The 15,772-nt window shown below is 47.0% G+C and overlaps 1 protein-coding gene across 1 annotated transcript; it reads right to left on the bottom strand.

The window, feature by feature from the left end:
• Nucleotides 1-8,591: 8,591 nt before the first annotated feature.
• On the bottom strand, nt 8,592-10,462 carry LOC124064804 (glycogen synthase kinase binding protein). The gene has a single exon (XM_046399600.1). It carries the CDS (start codon nt 10,333-10,335, stop codon nt 9,817-9,819), a length of 519 nt encoding a protein of 172 aa, XP_046255556.1. The 5' UTR covers nt 10,336-10,462; the 3' UTR covers nt 8,592-9,816.
• Between the last annotated feature and the right edge of the window lie 5,310 nt (nt 10,463-15,772).

The raw sequence follows: 15,772 nt of genomic DNA, 5'->3' as shown, positions 1-15,772 counted from the left end.
GCACCTGAGCTTGAGAGGCAAATCTCCTGTCCTACTTAACGCTGCCTGAGTTTGGCTGGTATCCCCTCCGGCCTGCTGTGGTCCCCCAGAGAACCTCATGTCTCCACTAACTTACAGGCCGACTCAGCACGCCATCTCCTCCAGTTTTACTTCAGAGACAGAGACAGTCAGAGGACTGACGTTTTGACACAGCAGAACCCAAACTCCTCGTGTCTCCTCGTGGTTACCTGAAGTGTGAAACTCAGCCCGTCTTTGCACTGAGGCTGCAGGGTGTGATATTAACACACAAACCCACAGGAGAATAAGGATGTGTTAACGAAGGCTTGAAGGTTAAATACAGATCTGAAGAAGGGACACGTCGCTCGAACGATCACACGCTCACACAGATAAAAATTTGCTTTTGTTTTCTCCAAAGCTGTCCAGGTGGTTAAGCAGCACTGCACTGTGAACATTGACATGGTCCAGTTTCCAACATGAAGGGAACGAGAGAAGCTTTTACAGCCTCTATGAGCCGTTCACAGTCTCTGCCTGTCATAACAGTTTACCTCTGAGCTGTTTTAATTGCCTCCGGGGTTTCATCCTCCTCCTCATCCTGTGCTCTGACGAAACTCTGCCGTAACAAAAGCCAGATCCTTCGACTGACGCGACCTCGAGCCAGAAGCTCCACACTGCGGAGTCTGCAGCAGATTTAGATCCACAGATCAGTTTCACTTCCACTCGACATGAACTGATGAAGCAGATGATGTGCCTACAGGGACGCTCGATCACAGCCCCACACTTTGTTGTCCATCATTTACTCCAGTAAACATCAAAGTCCTGCATTTAAAATGCTACTTAAACAGAAGTACACAAATGTTATTGGCAAAACACACCTGGAGTACTCGTTGTACAGTGAAATGTCCCGCGCTGTCCTGCGGTCACTGTGTCCGCTTCAGTTGTCCCCGCCGATTGGACGTCTTCTGCCTGCTGGCGTGTCCTGTCTCCTGTCCCCTCTGTCTGCTCTGCTTTTAAAACAGGATTGCTGGATGCTTTTAGCTCCAGTGGGGAAACACAGAGAGGATGTCTCTGAGTCCCGGGGGGATTTTACCTGAAAACCAGGATGAGTTCTGTGTTTTTAGCCAGAACCAGCACTTGGAGAAACGGTGCGAACAGCTCAGCCGGCTCTTCTGCTCTGAACTGCTTCATCTGATTTGAGCTTTAAGGCCTCCGATGCTTTTCGTCAGGAAGCACGAGAGCCTTTTATTGTGAAAGCAGCCGTGGGTGAGTGGGGAAACACGTGCAGCTTCGATGTACTCGTTCGTTCGTGGTTTTGGAAAGACAAACTGCAGCCTTGGATGTCCACACTTATTTTGACCCTCAGTGAGGCTTCATCCACTGGGGAAAAACAACGTGACGAGGAAATTTCATGACAATCTGACCATTAAATGTTCTGCTGAACATGTGGATTTCCTGATTTACTTTTCTCGGCCTTCAGCAGGATTCGCCCTCTGAGGAGTGGGAATGTTCACAGCATTTCTCAGACAGGACCAAACGTTTTGATGGGCAGCTTATATTTAAAAGATGAGTCGGATTTCGTGACATGGAAACAAAATGCTGCAAAGTGCTGAAAGGAAGAGAAAGAATTTTCTGATATTTGTATAAACAATAATTATAAAAACTGCCAAAAGTCTTTGGGTTTTGGCTTGTTGGTCAGACAAAAAACAAGTTTTCACAGACACTTTATGGTCACCACAGATGAACCAATAACGAAATGAGAATCAGAATCAGCAGCAGGTTTATTTAAGGATGTTCAGATGAAAGTCGGTTTTACTCACATGTCAGCTGCTCAGGAATAACGAGCCCAGGGAAGACACGACGTGCTCCTCCACCTGCACATCGCCTCCATCACTTCCCAGAATTCCCAGTCTGGGACTCCTCGTTGGCCCAGTTCTGCCGAGCGAGGAGACGTTGGAGGCGGACGGAGATCATTCCAAGGACAAAGCTGCAGGTTATTCCCAGCTGCGACAGGAGGCGAGAGGCGAGTAAACGAGGACGGGATCACGTCCTTCCCTTCAAACGTTGCTCGTCTCCTTGGGTCCCGTTTCAGTCCAAAGTGGGTCAGCCAGCACATCTAAACAGCATCACAATGTGAAAAGCTGATCCAGTTCACGGTTTCTTGTTTCTGTCTGTGATATTTCAGTTTCTCCGTTAGACTTTTGAAGTTTCAGCCTGTCATGGAGTCACCAGATTCATTAGAAGTTCTGCTCTGAGGTTTTGGTTGTGAGGTGGCAGCTGTTCATCCTTTGTGTCCTAAATCGAGCCTTCATTTAAATCCTGCAGAAATGTTAACCGTGTTATTGTTCTGCGGACACGACGCAGTGCGATCAGCGTTTACTCCACAAGGACAAGTTTAAAGCTGAAACCCTCGACGGACACGTGTGTCCTGTGTGATGAAGTCGCTCAGGCGACGTCTCATTTTCCTCTTTGAGGGGCAGAAATGTGACAATAAAGAGCGAAAAGGGAATCAAAAGGAGAAAAGTGAGTGAGAAGTTAATCAGGACTGAGGGTCACCCGAGGCCAGCTGGCTGTGGTTAACGAGCAGGCTAACGAGCAGGCTAACGAGCAGGCTAACGAGCAGGTTCTGCAGTTTAAACCAGCTGTGTCTGAGCCTGATGTGCTCGCTGTAGTCTGACAAACAAAAACACACAATAAAACTCAAACTGTCAATCAGATGCCAGCGAGCTGATTTCAACAAAACTCTAAATGCTGTGTTCATGCGTCAGAGCCAAACGAGCTGCACTTCCTCTGCCTGATGAGGACGTTATGTTCATTAGTTTGGCACTTTAACTGCATTCTGAGCTCTTCTGCTCCGTCAGCTGGTCGACGTTCCACCTGCACCACAGGCTGCAGATTCAATTAGTTGAGTAGAAGTATGCAAATAAAATACAAATAAACTTGTGCATGAGCAAAATGTACTTCAAAGCTCTTAAAGTGAAAGTACTGCGAGTGCAGTACAGTGTGTTCCTGTAGTATCTGCTGTGTGATCGTCCTGCTGGATGTTTGAGCTCATCTGAGCTCCTTTCTGGCCTGTCGGCTGCTTTAATGTCCAGCAGAGCATCAGCACCATCATCAGCACCATCATCATCATCATCATCATCATCAGCAGCAGCAGCAGCATGTTGTGTTTGGAGCCCGGCTGTCCTGTGGGAACATCAGATCTCCTAACAGGTTCCTGAGATCACACGAACAGCCTGTGATGATGCAGTTTCCAGCTTTAAAGAGTTGATTTAGCTGAAGGAGGAGAACTTTCTCTTCTCATGAAGGAACCCTTTGTCCTTCAGTTTATCATCTCAGATGAATGTAGTGGAGTAGAAATTCTCAGTAAAGTACAAGTACCTTGAGTTAATATCTGAGTGCAGAAGCTGAGGTGTGTGTTTTCATGTTGTTCCTGTGTATTACTTTGATTTGATGAACCACTGTCCCATTGTTCCATTACTGTTGTGTTTGACTTATGTCCATTACGTCCACAGATCCCCGTGTGGCCGTCTGTCTCTGCTTCTCAGGACACAACAGGACAGTTTGTCCTCTGGGCTGTCCCACAGTGCTGACATGTTTTGATTTTGTCCACTGATGTTTTGTCCCCCTTTGTCCCCCCTCAGGACTTAGCTGAGCTTGTGAGTCGGGACACACCGGTTTGGACGAGTTGCAGTTGCTTTTGATGAGAATATGAGGTGAAATGAAACTGCGCACTTTGCAGTAAACGATCTGCTGCTGTCACGTCTGTGTGATCAGATAAACAGCCTGAGAGCCTGGAAGCAGCAGCTCCACTGATGAGGACCAGCGAGACTCGTTGACTTCATACAGCAAACACAGCCGGCGCTCGGACGATGAATGAGACGTAATGAGACCGAAAACAAGATGACGATGAAAGATGGAGACTGTAGGCAGATGATGAGAGAGGACGCTCTTTCTTTCTTTGTCTCTCTCTGCAGCTCTCGCTGTAGCTTTTCTGTTTTACATGCTGTGCTGTTGCTTGCTTGCAGCTTGACTGGACGTCTTCAACACAACACGCTCATGTAATCAACACGGCAGCCACTTCAGCTCTCTGACAGGTTTCTGGATGCTGCAGGAAAACAAGCTAAACCTGAAGAGTGTAAACAACATCTTTTCAAATCAGCTGGGGACCTCTGAGCTTCCGTACGCTTGGATTTGAGGTTTGTACATTTTAAAATGAATCCCCAGCTGTTTTACCGTGAAGCTCCACATCAGACTGAGGAGACGATGACCGAGTTTTACATTTGGGTGAACTGTTCCTTTAAGGTGTTCAGTCAGAGGACACGGCGTCCACGAGCCCTGACTGACACTGAGTGACTTTGGACATGCTGCTAAATTTGTCCTCTCAGATGTGAACATGTAAGGACGAGTGTGTGACAGGAGAAACCCTGCGACGCTGACGTGTCTGAGTCATGTTGTAGTCACATAAATATTCAAATTATTTGGTCAGACTCACACACCAACACATCTTCAGTCTTAATTTAGCCTCAATAAACCCCCTTTTCTCCTGCTGGTGACATTTTATAATCCAGCATTTAATGTGATTACTGATCGACAGCAGCTGCACAGTAACCTCGTCTCAGCTTAAATTCTCAACTCAGTTTGCTGTTGGCAGCCAAGCGTTTTCAAACTGATTCGTCTTAAATGTTATCTTTAATATTGACATAATGTGACAGGTAGGACAATATTTTGAGTATATGAACTAAAATTGTGACTAAATTACTTGCAGTTTTTATTTTCCTGTTTTCCACTCTCAGGTTGGGCCAACTCTCACCTGCACCTTCTGTGATGGCTTCAAGTGACTTCCCTTCAGAGGATAAAAACTCCAAAAGCGGGGCAGTCAGGAGGTGGAGGACACCACCTGTGGGTCAGCTGAGAAACTTTGCTGAAGCTGGTCAGGTGGGGACAGGACTCACAGTGGACTGACGGTGTCTTCCTGCCCCCCAGTGGAGTCTGACAGTCATTACACTGCAGGTGTGCGCGTGATGCAAACCAGTCGGCTCAGGGAGGGAAGATCAGTGTGATGTTCAGTGTCCAGCAACACACAAGTCCTGCAGCTCGTTCTGTGAGCCGGTTTACTCTTCACACTCTCCTGTGGACATTGTTTAGTGTCAGTCTTTCATTTTCAAACACCTTTGCTGCTGTTTGTACTGAGCTGCGGAACTGCATTCTGTTGTCCTGGCACTTTGAGCAAGCGGACTCAGACGTGGAGACAGACGACTGAGTACGGCTGACTTTATTAACAATCTGAGATGAAAACCATACAGAGCTTGATTTAATTTGAGGCAAACAAAAGAAACCAGACAAATCTGACTGGGAAGGAAACACGTGCAACCTGAGGAAAGAAAAGCCAGGAAAGAAACCAAATCGCTGACCTCCATAACTGACAGGAACAGGAGAAAACCAGGTGAAGGTGAAGAAAATGGCAGGTGAACCAACCACATGTTCGCACAGCCGACTCACACCCTGCACACTTTGAAACTGATGGCAAGAAACACACATGTGCAGTAACACACCATCTTCAACATCCGCCCCAAACTCACACACCCTGGATTTAAAACCCTGACACAAACACACTGAACTCCATCCAGTCTGCACGTCTGAAGCAGATCTGGTCAACCAGCTAGCATCAGTACACTCAAAAAGAAAAATTCCTTGGATTTCAGTTTGGTATCAAACAGGCAATAAACTAAGCACCAAGACCACTAAGGCTCAAGTGAGTTGAGGAAAGGCTTTCTAACAAGAGGATTTCTAAGTGATGGCTGACCCAGCCGACCTGATCGTTCCAGAGCCCTGAATCAGACAGAAGACCACTGCCCGAGGACCTCAAACTATGCATGGAGGATTAAAAGGTCTAAAAGGTGTTCATGTTCATGCGAAAATGCCCCCCCCTTCATTAGCTGGCTGATGTGCCCTTGAGCAAGGCACTTAACCCCCCAATATGCTCCCCGGGCGCTTGATGCTGCCCACTGCTCCTGTGTGTGTTTCACTGCATGTAATTTGCCGGGTGTTGCATGTGTGTGTTCAGCTAAGGATGGGTCAAATGCAGAAGACGAATTCAGTGTGTGTGTGTAAAAATAAATATACTGTCAATAAAGTGATTCTTCTCTGATTCTTCTTCTGTCTGGTCAGGTTAAGGCTGCTGCAGGAATCAAGAAGCCACAGACAAGTTTCTGATTTTCTGTGGTGGGGAAAACACGTTTCAGTTGTTGAAACCACAGAACTGATGACGACCAGCACAAGCTGAGTGGTGGTTCCAGTGTTAAGTCAGCAGGCCCCTCGCATGGCTTTGCTCCAGTTTGTTCCAGCTTAGATGCTAGAAAACACAGCAGCGACACCTGGTGGATCAAAGTGAGTAACACATTCAGAGTGCTGCAAATGGACCAACGTGTTGTTATCCATCCATCCATTTTCTATACTGCTTATCCATCAGGGTCGCAGGGGGGCTGGAGCCTATCCCAGCAGACAACAGGCGGGTTACACCTTGGACTGATCGCCAGTCAATCACAGGACTGACACACAAAGACAGACAACCACACACTCACACCTCGGGAAAATGTAGAGCAGCCAATTAACCTAACGTGCATGTTATGCGTGTATTGTGGGAGGAAGCCGGAGAAAACCCACGCAGGCACAGGGAGAACATGCAAACTCCAGACAGAAGGACCCAAACCGGGATTCGAACCCGTCACCTCTGATGAACCCAAAGTTCAGCTCAGCGGGACCGTGGACGCTTTCACAGTCCTCATCAGTCGTGAGGGGCACACGGGTTCACACACCACGTTATTAACATGGTGTGTGAACCTCCTGAGACCAGAAGCAAAGCTGATCTAATCTGATCTGGGAGCAGATACAGACTGTTTCACTTCCTTTATAAGCACAACTGAAGCTTTTCTATTTTTACCCTCCGTTTGTGTTCTGGCTGCATCAGTGATGCAGTGCAGCCGCGTGGGAGGCCGACATGCAGACGAAGCTCATTCACTCTCAGATCCACGACGCTGAGCCGCTGAGAACAGCTCAGGCCTTCACATTTAATCCGCTTCTCAATGTCTAAATGAAGGTCTGTGAGACTGACTTCTTTTTGTCTTATTTGCTGATTTGCTGGGGCAGTCGTGGATCAGCGGTTAGGGTGTCGGACCCGTAACCGGTGGATCGCTGGTTCGATTCCCCGTCCCGGTGTCCATGGCTGAGGTACCCTTGAGCAAGGTACCTAACCCCCACTGCTCCCCGGGCGCTGCACGCGGTCGCCCACTGCCCCGGGTTTGCTGTGTGTGTGTGTGCACGTCACTTGGGTGGGTTAAATGCAGAGAACAAATTTCGTTGGAGTGAGTTCCCTCCAATGACAAGATATGTCCCTTTCCTTTCCTTTCCTTGATGTTTTTTTTCCTTTCCTTTCCTTTCCTTGATGTTTTTTTTAACCTGCTTTAGGAAAACATTTGAGGTTAACAGATGAAAGATGGACACAAATATTTCTACTTCTGAGTACATGATGCGAGAGAAGGGAGAGGAAATAAAAAGACAGGCTGACATCTGATCAGCAGGCGTCAGGCTGTCATGTTTTATTGACTTTTATGGAGCACATACATATTAAAAATATGCTTTGGTACTAATAGTGCTGAAACGATGAGTCGGGTAACAGAAAACAAAGGGACAAACTAATAACAGATTGATAAGGAAAACTAATAGCAACAATTAGTTGCAGTCTTGAACACATTGATATCAAAGAATGTAAAACACTGATTTTGACAGCATCCAGGCACCAATCGATAAAGAATCAAGCAGGAAACACTCACTGCTTCCAGCTTCTCCGGTGAGACGACTTCATCATCAGGTCAGACAGGATAAACTCTCAAGGCGGCACCTCGGATTTTGGTTCAAGTCCAACAGACTTGAACCAGTGAATGAAATGTGTTCAATGAATAAAATGACACTAAATGAAAAATAAATCCTCCAGTGTGGCTGCTTTCATCTGCAGAGCAACACAAGACTGACATTTTACATTTAATGAGCTGTGATTATTGGAAGAAATTCAGATGCTGCAGTGAGACTCAGCCCTGACAGCAGCAGAGTGTGTGTGTGTGTGTGTGTGTGTGTCAGTCTCGACCTGAAATCTCAGTGTGAGTGAGGACCTGTTGGTGTCGAGGCCAAACATCCACCCAGAGACCTCCAACATGATGTCAGCTCCACCTGCTGCAGCTGCTGCCGTGACGGATGACAGCGCGAGCTCTCAGTAACCGAGCAGCGACAGCAGAGGGAGCTGACATGAACAACGTGGAGGACCTTGACTGGCCCGCCGCTCAGCCGAGTCCACCGGAGCAAAACATGTTTTTCACTGCTGGAGTCGTGCGCTCATGCTGTGATCCACCAGGGGGGGAGGGGAGTATTTATAGGCTGATAATGAGTGTGTGTCCTTCAACGCCACGTTGTCCACGCTCAGCGCCCCACAGGAAGCAGGAGGGACACACGTTTTCACAAGTAAAGCTCCTCACAAAACAAGCAAGAGAAGTTTCTGGAAAGCCTACAGCTTCCCCCCAAGCACAAATAAAACTCCACAGAGGTCTGGAAAAACAAAAATGACTTTATTAAGACAACAAAACGGCCCTGAATACTCAGGAACATTATCAGATACTTCGTTACGAAGCAGTCGTGGTGATTTTTCTTTACACTGAGAAGAAACAAACAGGCAACAAACAGAACTCCTGACTGGAATTCCAAAAGGTGAAAGCACCACAGAAAGTGTAGTCAAGTGACGGCCAACATTTCCCTAAACATCCCACACACACTGTGACACATCCCCCACAGCCTTGTGGGAAAAGGGCGTGTTTTGTCTTTTTCCCATGGCCCCTCGTCTCCTCCTCGTGTCTCACGTCCACGCTCCCCTTTGAAAAAGCACATTTAGATGAGAAACGTGGAGCTGCTGCATGTTGTCCTCCAACACCCCGGGATCACATTAGCTGCCCCACAAGCCTAAAATGTAAGTTTTTCTACAAACCAGAATTAGTGGGGGCTCATTTCACAGATCTGTTTGGTTGAGGTCAAGTAAAGCAGTGAAACAAGCTGCTCTCAGGGCAGCTAGAGGACAACACACAGAACAACCTGACGTGAAATGAGAATAAACGAGGGGGCACTTCCTTTCTCTGCTCTGTGCGCCCGGCATTAGACTGTAAACAAAATGGACAACTCGACCACCCAACCCCCATTACACAGGCCTGCCAAAGCAGACCTCCCTCCCCCACAAAAACACATGAACAAATTCCGAGATGCAGTGGTAAATAAGAGATGAATAAGCTGGGACTTCCTGCTACTTTTCGCTGTGACTCAACCATCCATCAACTCGAGAAGAAACCCATTGTTCAGAAATCACAGGACTCCACCTTCACGATCGCACTCCAACATACTCCGTGTGTGGGGTGTAGCTTCGCTTCGCACCGCAGGATGTTAACTGTAGCCTTCAGAAGGGCCAACGTTTCAATTCTCACTCGTGAAAAGGTGGACAGAGTGAGTGAGTCCACTGCACCCCGTACGTCTGACCCACAAGGACACATTCAAACATAAACAACACGGCTCATTAGCCGGGTGGCTAGCCAGCTAGCTATGCTAACTGCTAACCAGCCAACGTAGCGTAAAAAACGTTAGACAAATCGATGAAAAACTGTGAAATTATAAAACATAGCTACCAGTCCTGTGATTTTCAATTCTAAAAAGACTGTGCGGACAGGCTCAATTTTGTGTCCAGGGTGGGAACGGTGCTGCGGAAACCCCGTACCCGGTCTGTCCGTTACGTTACGAGCAGGGCACACTGTCCGACGCTTTGGGGAAATCTCCACAGTCTGCGGCGGAGAACTGCAGCCGCCTCACGGCCTCTTTAATCAGGTTCCCCGATAAAATTAACTCCTGAAGCAACCGGTGCGGATCGTCCTCTTCCACGCCGATCCTCTTTTTGTTCCATGGTTTGATTTGGTCCCAGTCCTGGTCGCCGTTAGACCCGGGGATGTTATACGGGCTTGCCCTGCTGCTTCCCCGGTGTCCCCGGTTCCGGAGCCGCATGCAGCAGCCGTTGCGTCTCTGCGCCGGGGCTGCCGCGCTGCCGCTGATGATGGCCGCCGGTTTGACCCCGCCGGCGCTGCTGCCGGTGAGCCCGTGCAGGCACGACATGGACACGGACACAGTCTTCTGGTGGCCGCCGTTATTGTTGTGGAGCTGCAGCGCCTCGCCGATTCTCGTCACCAGCGCGTCCACTTCTTTGGAGTCCACCGTGACGGACTGCTCCAGGAAGATGTAGTTCTCCTTTCGACACGGCATCGTGGCGGATATTGTGCGGCTTTCTGAGTGTGTTTTTCAGCCTGTTTTTGTTGTCGGTATGAATGAGAGCCGCCCGCTTGCTGCTAGCTCTCACCACGCCGCTCGGCAGTAACCAACAACCTGAGTTGATTTGTAAACAATGGGTGACGCGTCCTGGACTGTACCATAATCCCTGCAGGGGGGAGGGGGGTTTTGTAAACCAAAATAAATTCCACATTCAACAGGACCAGAGCGCCTAATCAGCAGGCTAACGTTTTAGAAAATCGTTAATAATTTTACAACACAGTAGGCGATAAGTAACCCAGCTGTACGCTTTTTAAACCTTGATATGTTTTCCTATCTCGACCTGGCGACGCTGCTGCGTTGGGCCGCTCCCCTCAAATGGACATTACATAACTCATAACTGTCTGCACAGGCAAAACAAACAAAGCGCTAAATCTGTATGAAGCGAAGATGATGAAATCACGTTGAATCTATCATACACGACCTCACATTTATCTGTCCAACTGTTCAGACTTATCTAATGGCGAACAAGCACATGTCGAAACCGGAATATGTTGAAAACCTTAAAAATATGTTGTGTAACCACACTGAATTAAAGCCAGTGTTCGCCATGTCAGAAATACTTGATCACATTCTGGCTGAGGCTGATACAAAACATGCTGTCTCCGTGATATAAAGATACGGTCACAAGTTTTGATGGCAGAAGAATCTGCTATTAAAATGTGTGGCTTGAAATACCCAGGACGCACCACGTTTGGTGATCCCGTGCCTATCGAAGTTAAGTATGTGATGGAGGATGATAAAACATCTGCACTGCAGCTGTGCAGCTCAGTATCTACTCGGTCAAACATTTTGGTATAACACGCTTGTAACAACGGTGTCTATTTGGCTAAACTGCCTTAAAACATGCTTTAAATCAGGTTTCTGTCCAAATCAGACTCATATTCGTGTCACATCTCAGTATACTAATACACGTGTTGTAATAAAACACCAAGGAACACGTATGCAGTTAAAGTAGATGGCGGTGGGTACGTTGTGTGAACGTATGGAGTGTGTGTACAGTGACAATAGGAGTGGAGGGAGGGCGTGTGTGTGAGGGAGAACACAGTGTACGTTTCTGTTTCTGAGAAACGGCACCCGGGCTAAACCTGATGCTCCAGTCAAAGAGAGCCCTCATGGCCATATAAGGAGCTACTATCACTGCCCCCACGTGGTATGTCAGCCAATCAGCGAGCCCGGCTGAGGTTTCCTGTGTGTGTCTCTCAATGGCAGCTCCAGGAGTCCAGTCATACTGGAATCCAGTGAGTGTGGCAGTTAGAGGTGAAACCAGAATGTGAAACTAAGATAAACTGTCATCACTTCCTGAAACATAAGGCACAACTACGTTACTTCAATAAAATGTCAAAACAAGCAGTTCATAGCACAATCTACCATTAAAATATACTTTCTGAATCATACACATACAAAACTGGCAGAGACTCTTCTTCAGCTTCCAGGACAGACAACCCAGCGCAGCCAGCCCAGAAACTACACCACCACACCTGACTCAGGACGTCCCGATGGCCTTAAGAATAGAAAAATATAAGCTTGTAAGCTGTTGTCCTGGGCTGCACATGTACTAAGGTGTTCCTGTCTGTTTTCACACTCGATAAAGGGAATAGTAACTCAGTGACTCCACGCTGAGAGTTCCAAAAACTGTAAAAAAGAGAAATACATGAAAAGACTTCACACTGTCCATGTGAACAGGAATATGTGGAGGTCTCTGTGAGGCAGTTGAGTCATGTTTGAAACGGCCCCCCTCTGGTCCGGCTTTGTTTCTTTACACACAAAAGTCGTCCCACAACACGAGGAAGTGAGCTGGCAGAAAACTGGGTCACACACTTCCTCTGTCTCTCATGTCTTCCTGTACGTGAGTCAGCGGTGGCTGTAAACAGTACTGCAAACACAATTCCTGTTTGTCTGCAAAGGCAGCTGCTGCCGAAGCGCCCGCCGCAGCAGGAATGCTGCTTTGTGTGTGAGCTCATCCTCTCACTTTGTTTACGTGTGAGGCCGATACTGTAATCCTTCAGTGTGAGACACAAACAGGCACATCAGTTCAGCTGAAGTGCGGATTAATAAACCTGTAACCAGAACAACACACAGAAAACACAGCCAGGAGCTCGCTGTAAGCCTGACCCTCAGCCGCAGGTCGGCTCTGGAGCTGCTCAGAACCGCCATGAAGTCACGCTCACAGCTGCACAGGGTCCTCTGTATTTAGAGACAGGCTATAAATAAAGACATCAACCGTGGACCAACAGCAGCTCCGGTTGGTGTTGAAATACACACCGGGAACTCCAGTTTGAAGGCTTCTCAGGCCTATCCTGTGAGGCTGATATCGATGATGCCGTCGTGAAATGGAGGTCACGCAGTTTGCGGCCGTATATTTACATGTTTGTTATAAAAACTAGGTGAGGAGATCGATGACCAGTTTGATGACAGGAAATCCTGTACCAAGATGGATTTTTGTTTTGTACCAAGGAGGTTTTTCAGTCCGGTTTTCCTGGTTTCTTTTTGGAGTGTTCACTGGCAGGCTGCTGAGCTCAGTAAAGTTAGCAGCAGTTAGCAGTTACTTTAGCAACAACTAAAGCCACGTGTGCAACAGGAAACTCAGGAGAATTGAGACAAAACAACAGGAGGGAAACCCAGAAAATATTTTCTTCTGTTTTCATTTTGTTTTTGTACAGTAAAGGGTTCACATCAGCCCGCTAACACCCTCACAGTGACAATATGTTGATCTTTAGCTGGTGCAATGTTTACCACATTAGATTAGCATGTTAGTATGCTAACATTTGTCAATTAGCACTAAAGCTAACCAGATGTTTTTCTTGTGGTATTATAGGTTGTAATCCATATAAATATAATCACACGAAGATATAATTAAAAGTATTTTGATATAAAATGTTACAAAATATCCCATATTTTGAGTACTGCTTAGACAGCTTTTGGTGTGCTAACATCATCCAGGCTAGAAAGTACTGAGAGACAGACTTTGGGTCTGAAAATATACAGCCTGGTCCTTTAGGAGAAGCTAGCTGGCCCTGTTACTAATTAGGGACGCTTGTCTTTAAATTTGGCTGTTACTAATTTTTTGAACATTTTGCTTACAGTCATTATTTTCACTGTCCATACTTTACCTGAGCAGGCGTACATGTGGTGCTGCTGAGGCCGGCTGAGCCACATGGAGAGTGAGCAGAAAGGAAAACAGGCCTTTCAGCCAGAGGATCAACTCTGATAGCAGTTGGTCGGCTGCCAGCTGTCCGGGTTCATCGAGTTTGTTTCCTCCATTCAGAGTGAGAGAGGGAGAAGCCGTTTTTACATGGCCTCTGTCTCTCTGAGGGGAATGTGTTGCACATGGCAGGAAGTATCAAAGTGAGCCTGCAGGCCTGTGCTGCTGTGTTTTAAACATAATCACTGCCTCGATTACTAAGAGAAAACTGAAAAGAAAAGTTATTGTTGTGTTGTTGAATCATGTCCTTCAGCTGATGTGAACCAAAAAGCTGAGATTAATCGCTCTTATGTGGTGGGAGTGAAACCAGGACTAAGCAGCCGACTAGTCTGACTTACTGGCAGCACTTTGTGTTTGTTCCATTCCTGTTTCAACATGACAAAGCATAAAGGGACGGCCAGACGCGATCCAACACGATCACACAATAAATGTTGGTGCTGTACACACCAGGGATAATGTTGAAACGTTCTTTACCCTTCAGTTTTCATTTGCATGTTGTGACGTTGTGGTGCTTAAGCACTAAAAACGCTCGGTTATGGTTAGGAGGAGATCAGCTTTGACTTAAATAGCTGGTTTTGATGCCACAAACGACGACGTGTTCAGAAGAAGCGGCTGGTTGAAGGGGTCTTGAACATGTGTGGTGCCTGATCACCCAGCATCAGTTGGTCCTCCACATGTAGAAAAACTTCAAGGTGTTCCATCACACTTCACACAGCCACGACCTGCTACGACTCTGAGCTCCGTCGCTCCTTGTTGTTGTGTGCACACAGTTTTTCTGTGCTGTGGCAGATCATTAGGACGTTTCAGATATGCTCATGTTCAGATCTTACCAGATCTCAGTGCTTTACATGGTGTGAAAAATGTTATTTAGACTGAAAATAATGTCAGACAGTGGATCAGATTAATAACACTGCATGGTGACCTGCTCCACGCAGAGGAAGCTGAGATAATCACTGTTTCATGCTTTCAGAGTTACATAATCTTACAAGTCGTTACACCATGTGCTCTGTGTGTGTGTGTGTGTGTGTGAACATGAGCTGGGCTGAGGTGCAGAACTCGAGGAGTGAGGAGGAGTGAGCCCTCCTTCCTCCTTCACTCCTGCCTCCTTCCCCGTGGTAACGTGGGACTGATACTGGGGCACAGCAAGCTGATGGCTTCAGGACTGAAGTTACTTCATGCACATATACGTGTGTGTGTGTGTGTGTGTGTGTGTGTTTGCTGACTGCAGAGCTTTGTGTTCGGAGGCAGCCTGTTCCTCTCCCGCCCTGCACAGATTGGCTCTCTTTCTTAATGCCAGCGGTTTATCAAGTGACCGGATCTCAGTTTAACTAACCACTGTGGTCGTCTTATCCTCTGCAGGGCTGCCAGTCTCCTCCATCCCTTTGTATTCAGATATCTGTGGACATGCAGGAACATCATTTCAGTTCACCCAAAAACGAACATTCAGTCATTACCTCCAAGTTTCTGAGGCCACAAAATGTTTCTGGCGCTTCACAGAAAAACAGCACAACAAGTTTGTGCTCAACAGCTGAAGAAGCTGGAGAATTGATTATAAACATAACAAAACAACTGAAAATAAACATAAAATGGATCCTTGTGACTCAAAGCCCGGCGATCTCACAGTGACTCGAAAAGAGGTTATTTACACCCTCTTCTCTGTGGCCGCTGTGGTCAGGTGTTAGCACGATAAGATTTATGTTCTTTGAATGACTTCCTATTACTGAAAACAAATCATAAAATGATGGACGCATGTATTGACAGAAGAGATGTGAGCCTGATCTGCTTCTTCTGCTGTTGAGAAAACTACAGAAGTGCAGAAGTGATTCTTCACATCCTCTCCTGACAACAAACGCCTCATTAGACACAACCCACAGCATTTTTCAATTATTCATTATAAGGAATCTAAAATTAGCTTCACTTTGTTAAATGAAAAACATTCATTTGCATAACCTTCTGAGCTGCTGACTCTTCAGTCATCAGGTTATTTCAGCTGCGGCCGACACAAACATCCCGTTTCCCAGAGGAGCCTTTGGTTCCCGGCACTCCCTGTCCCTCCAGGGACACGTTTGATTGTTGCGCCGCAGAGCAACAACACGACCAGGTGATGTTGGTAATGACTGACTCGCATCTTTCTGTTGTCTTTGTGCAAAGCAACTTCGATTATCAGCT

Source organism: Scatophagus argus, chromosome 9, assembly GCF_020382885.2.
Source record: "Scatophagus argus isolate fScaArg1 chromosome 9, fScaArg1.pri, whole genome shotgun sequence".
Lineage (NCBI taxonomy): Eukaryota > Metazoa > Chordata > Actinopteri > Scatophagidae > Scatophagus > Scatophagus argus.
The sequence above is the reverse complement of the archived record's forward strand: the minus strand, read 5'-3'. Positions and strand labels throughout refer to the sequence as shown.

What these genes read in the sequence shown, in the direction of transcription:
- LOC124064804 (XM_046399600.1), bottom strand. Translation starts at nt 10,335, where the DNA reads ATGCCGTGTCGAAAGGAGAACTACATCTTCCTGGAGCAGTCCGTCACG.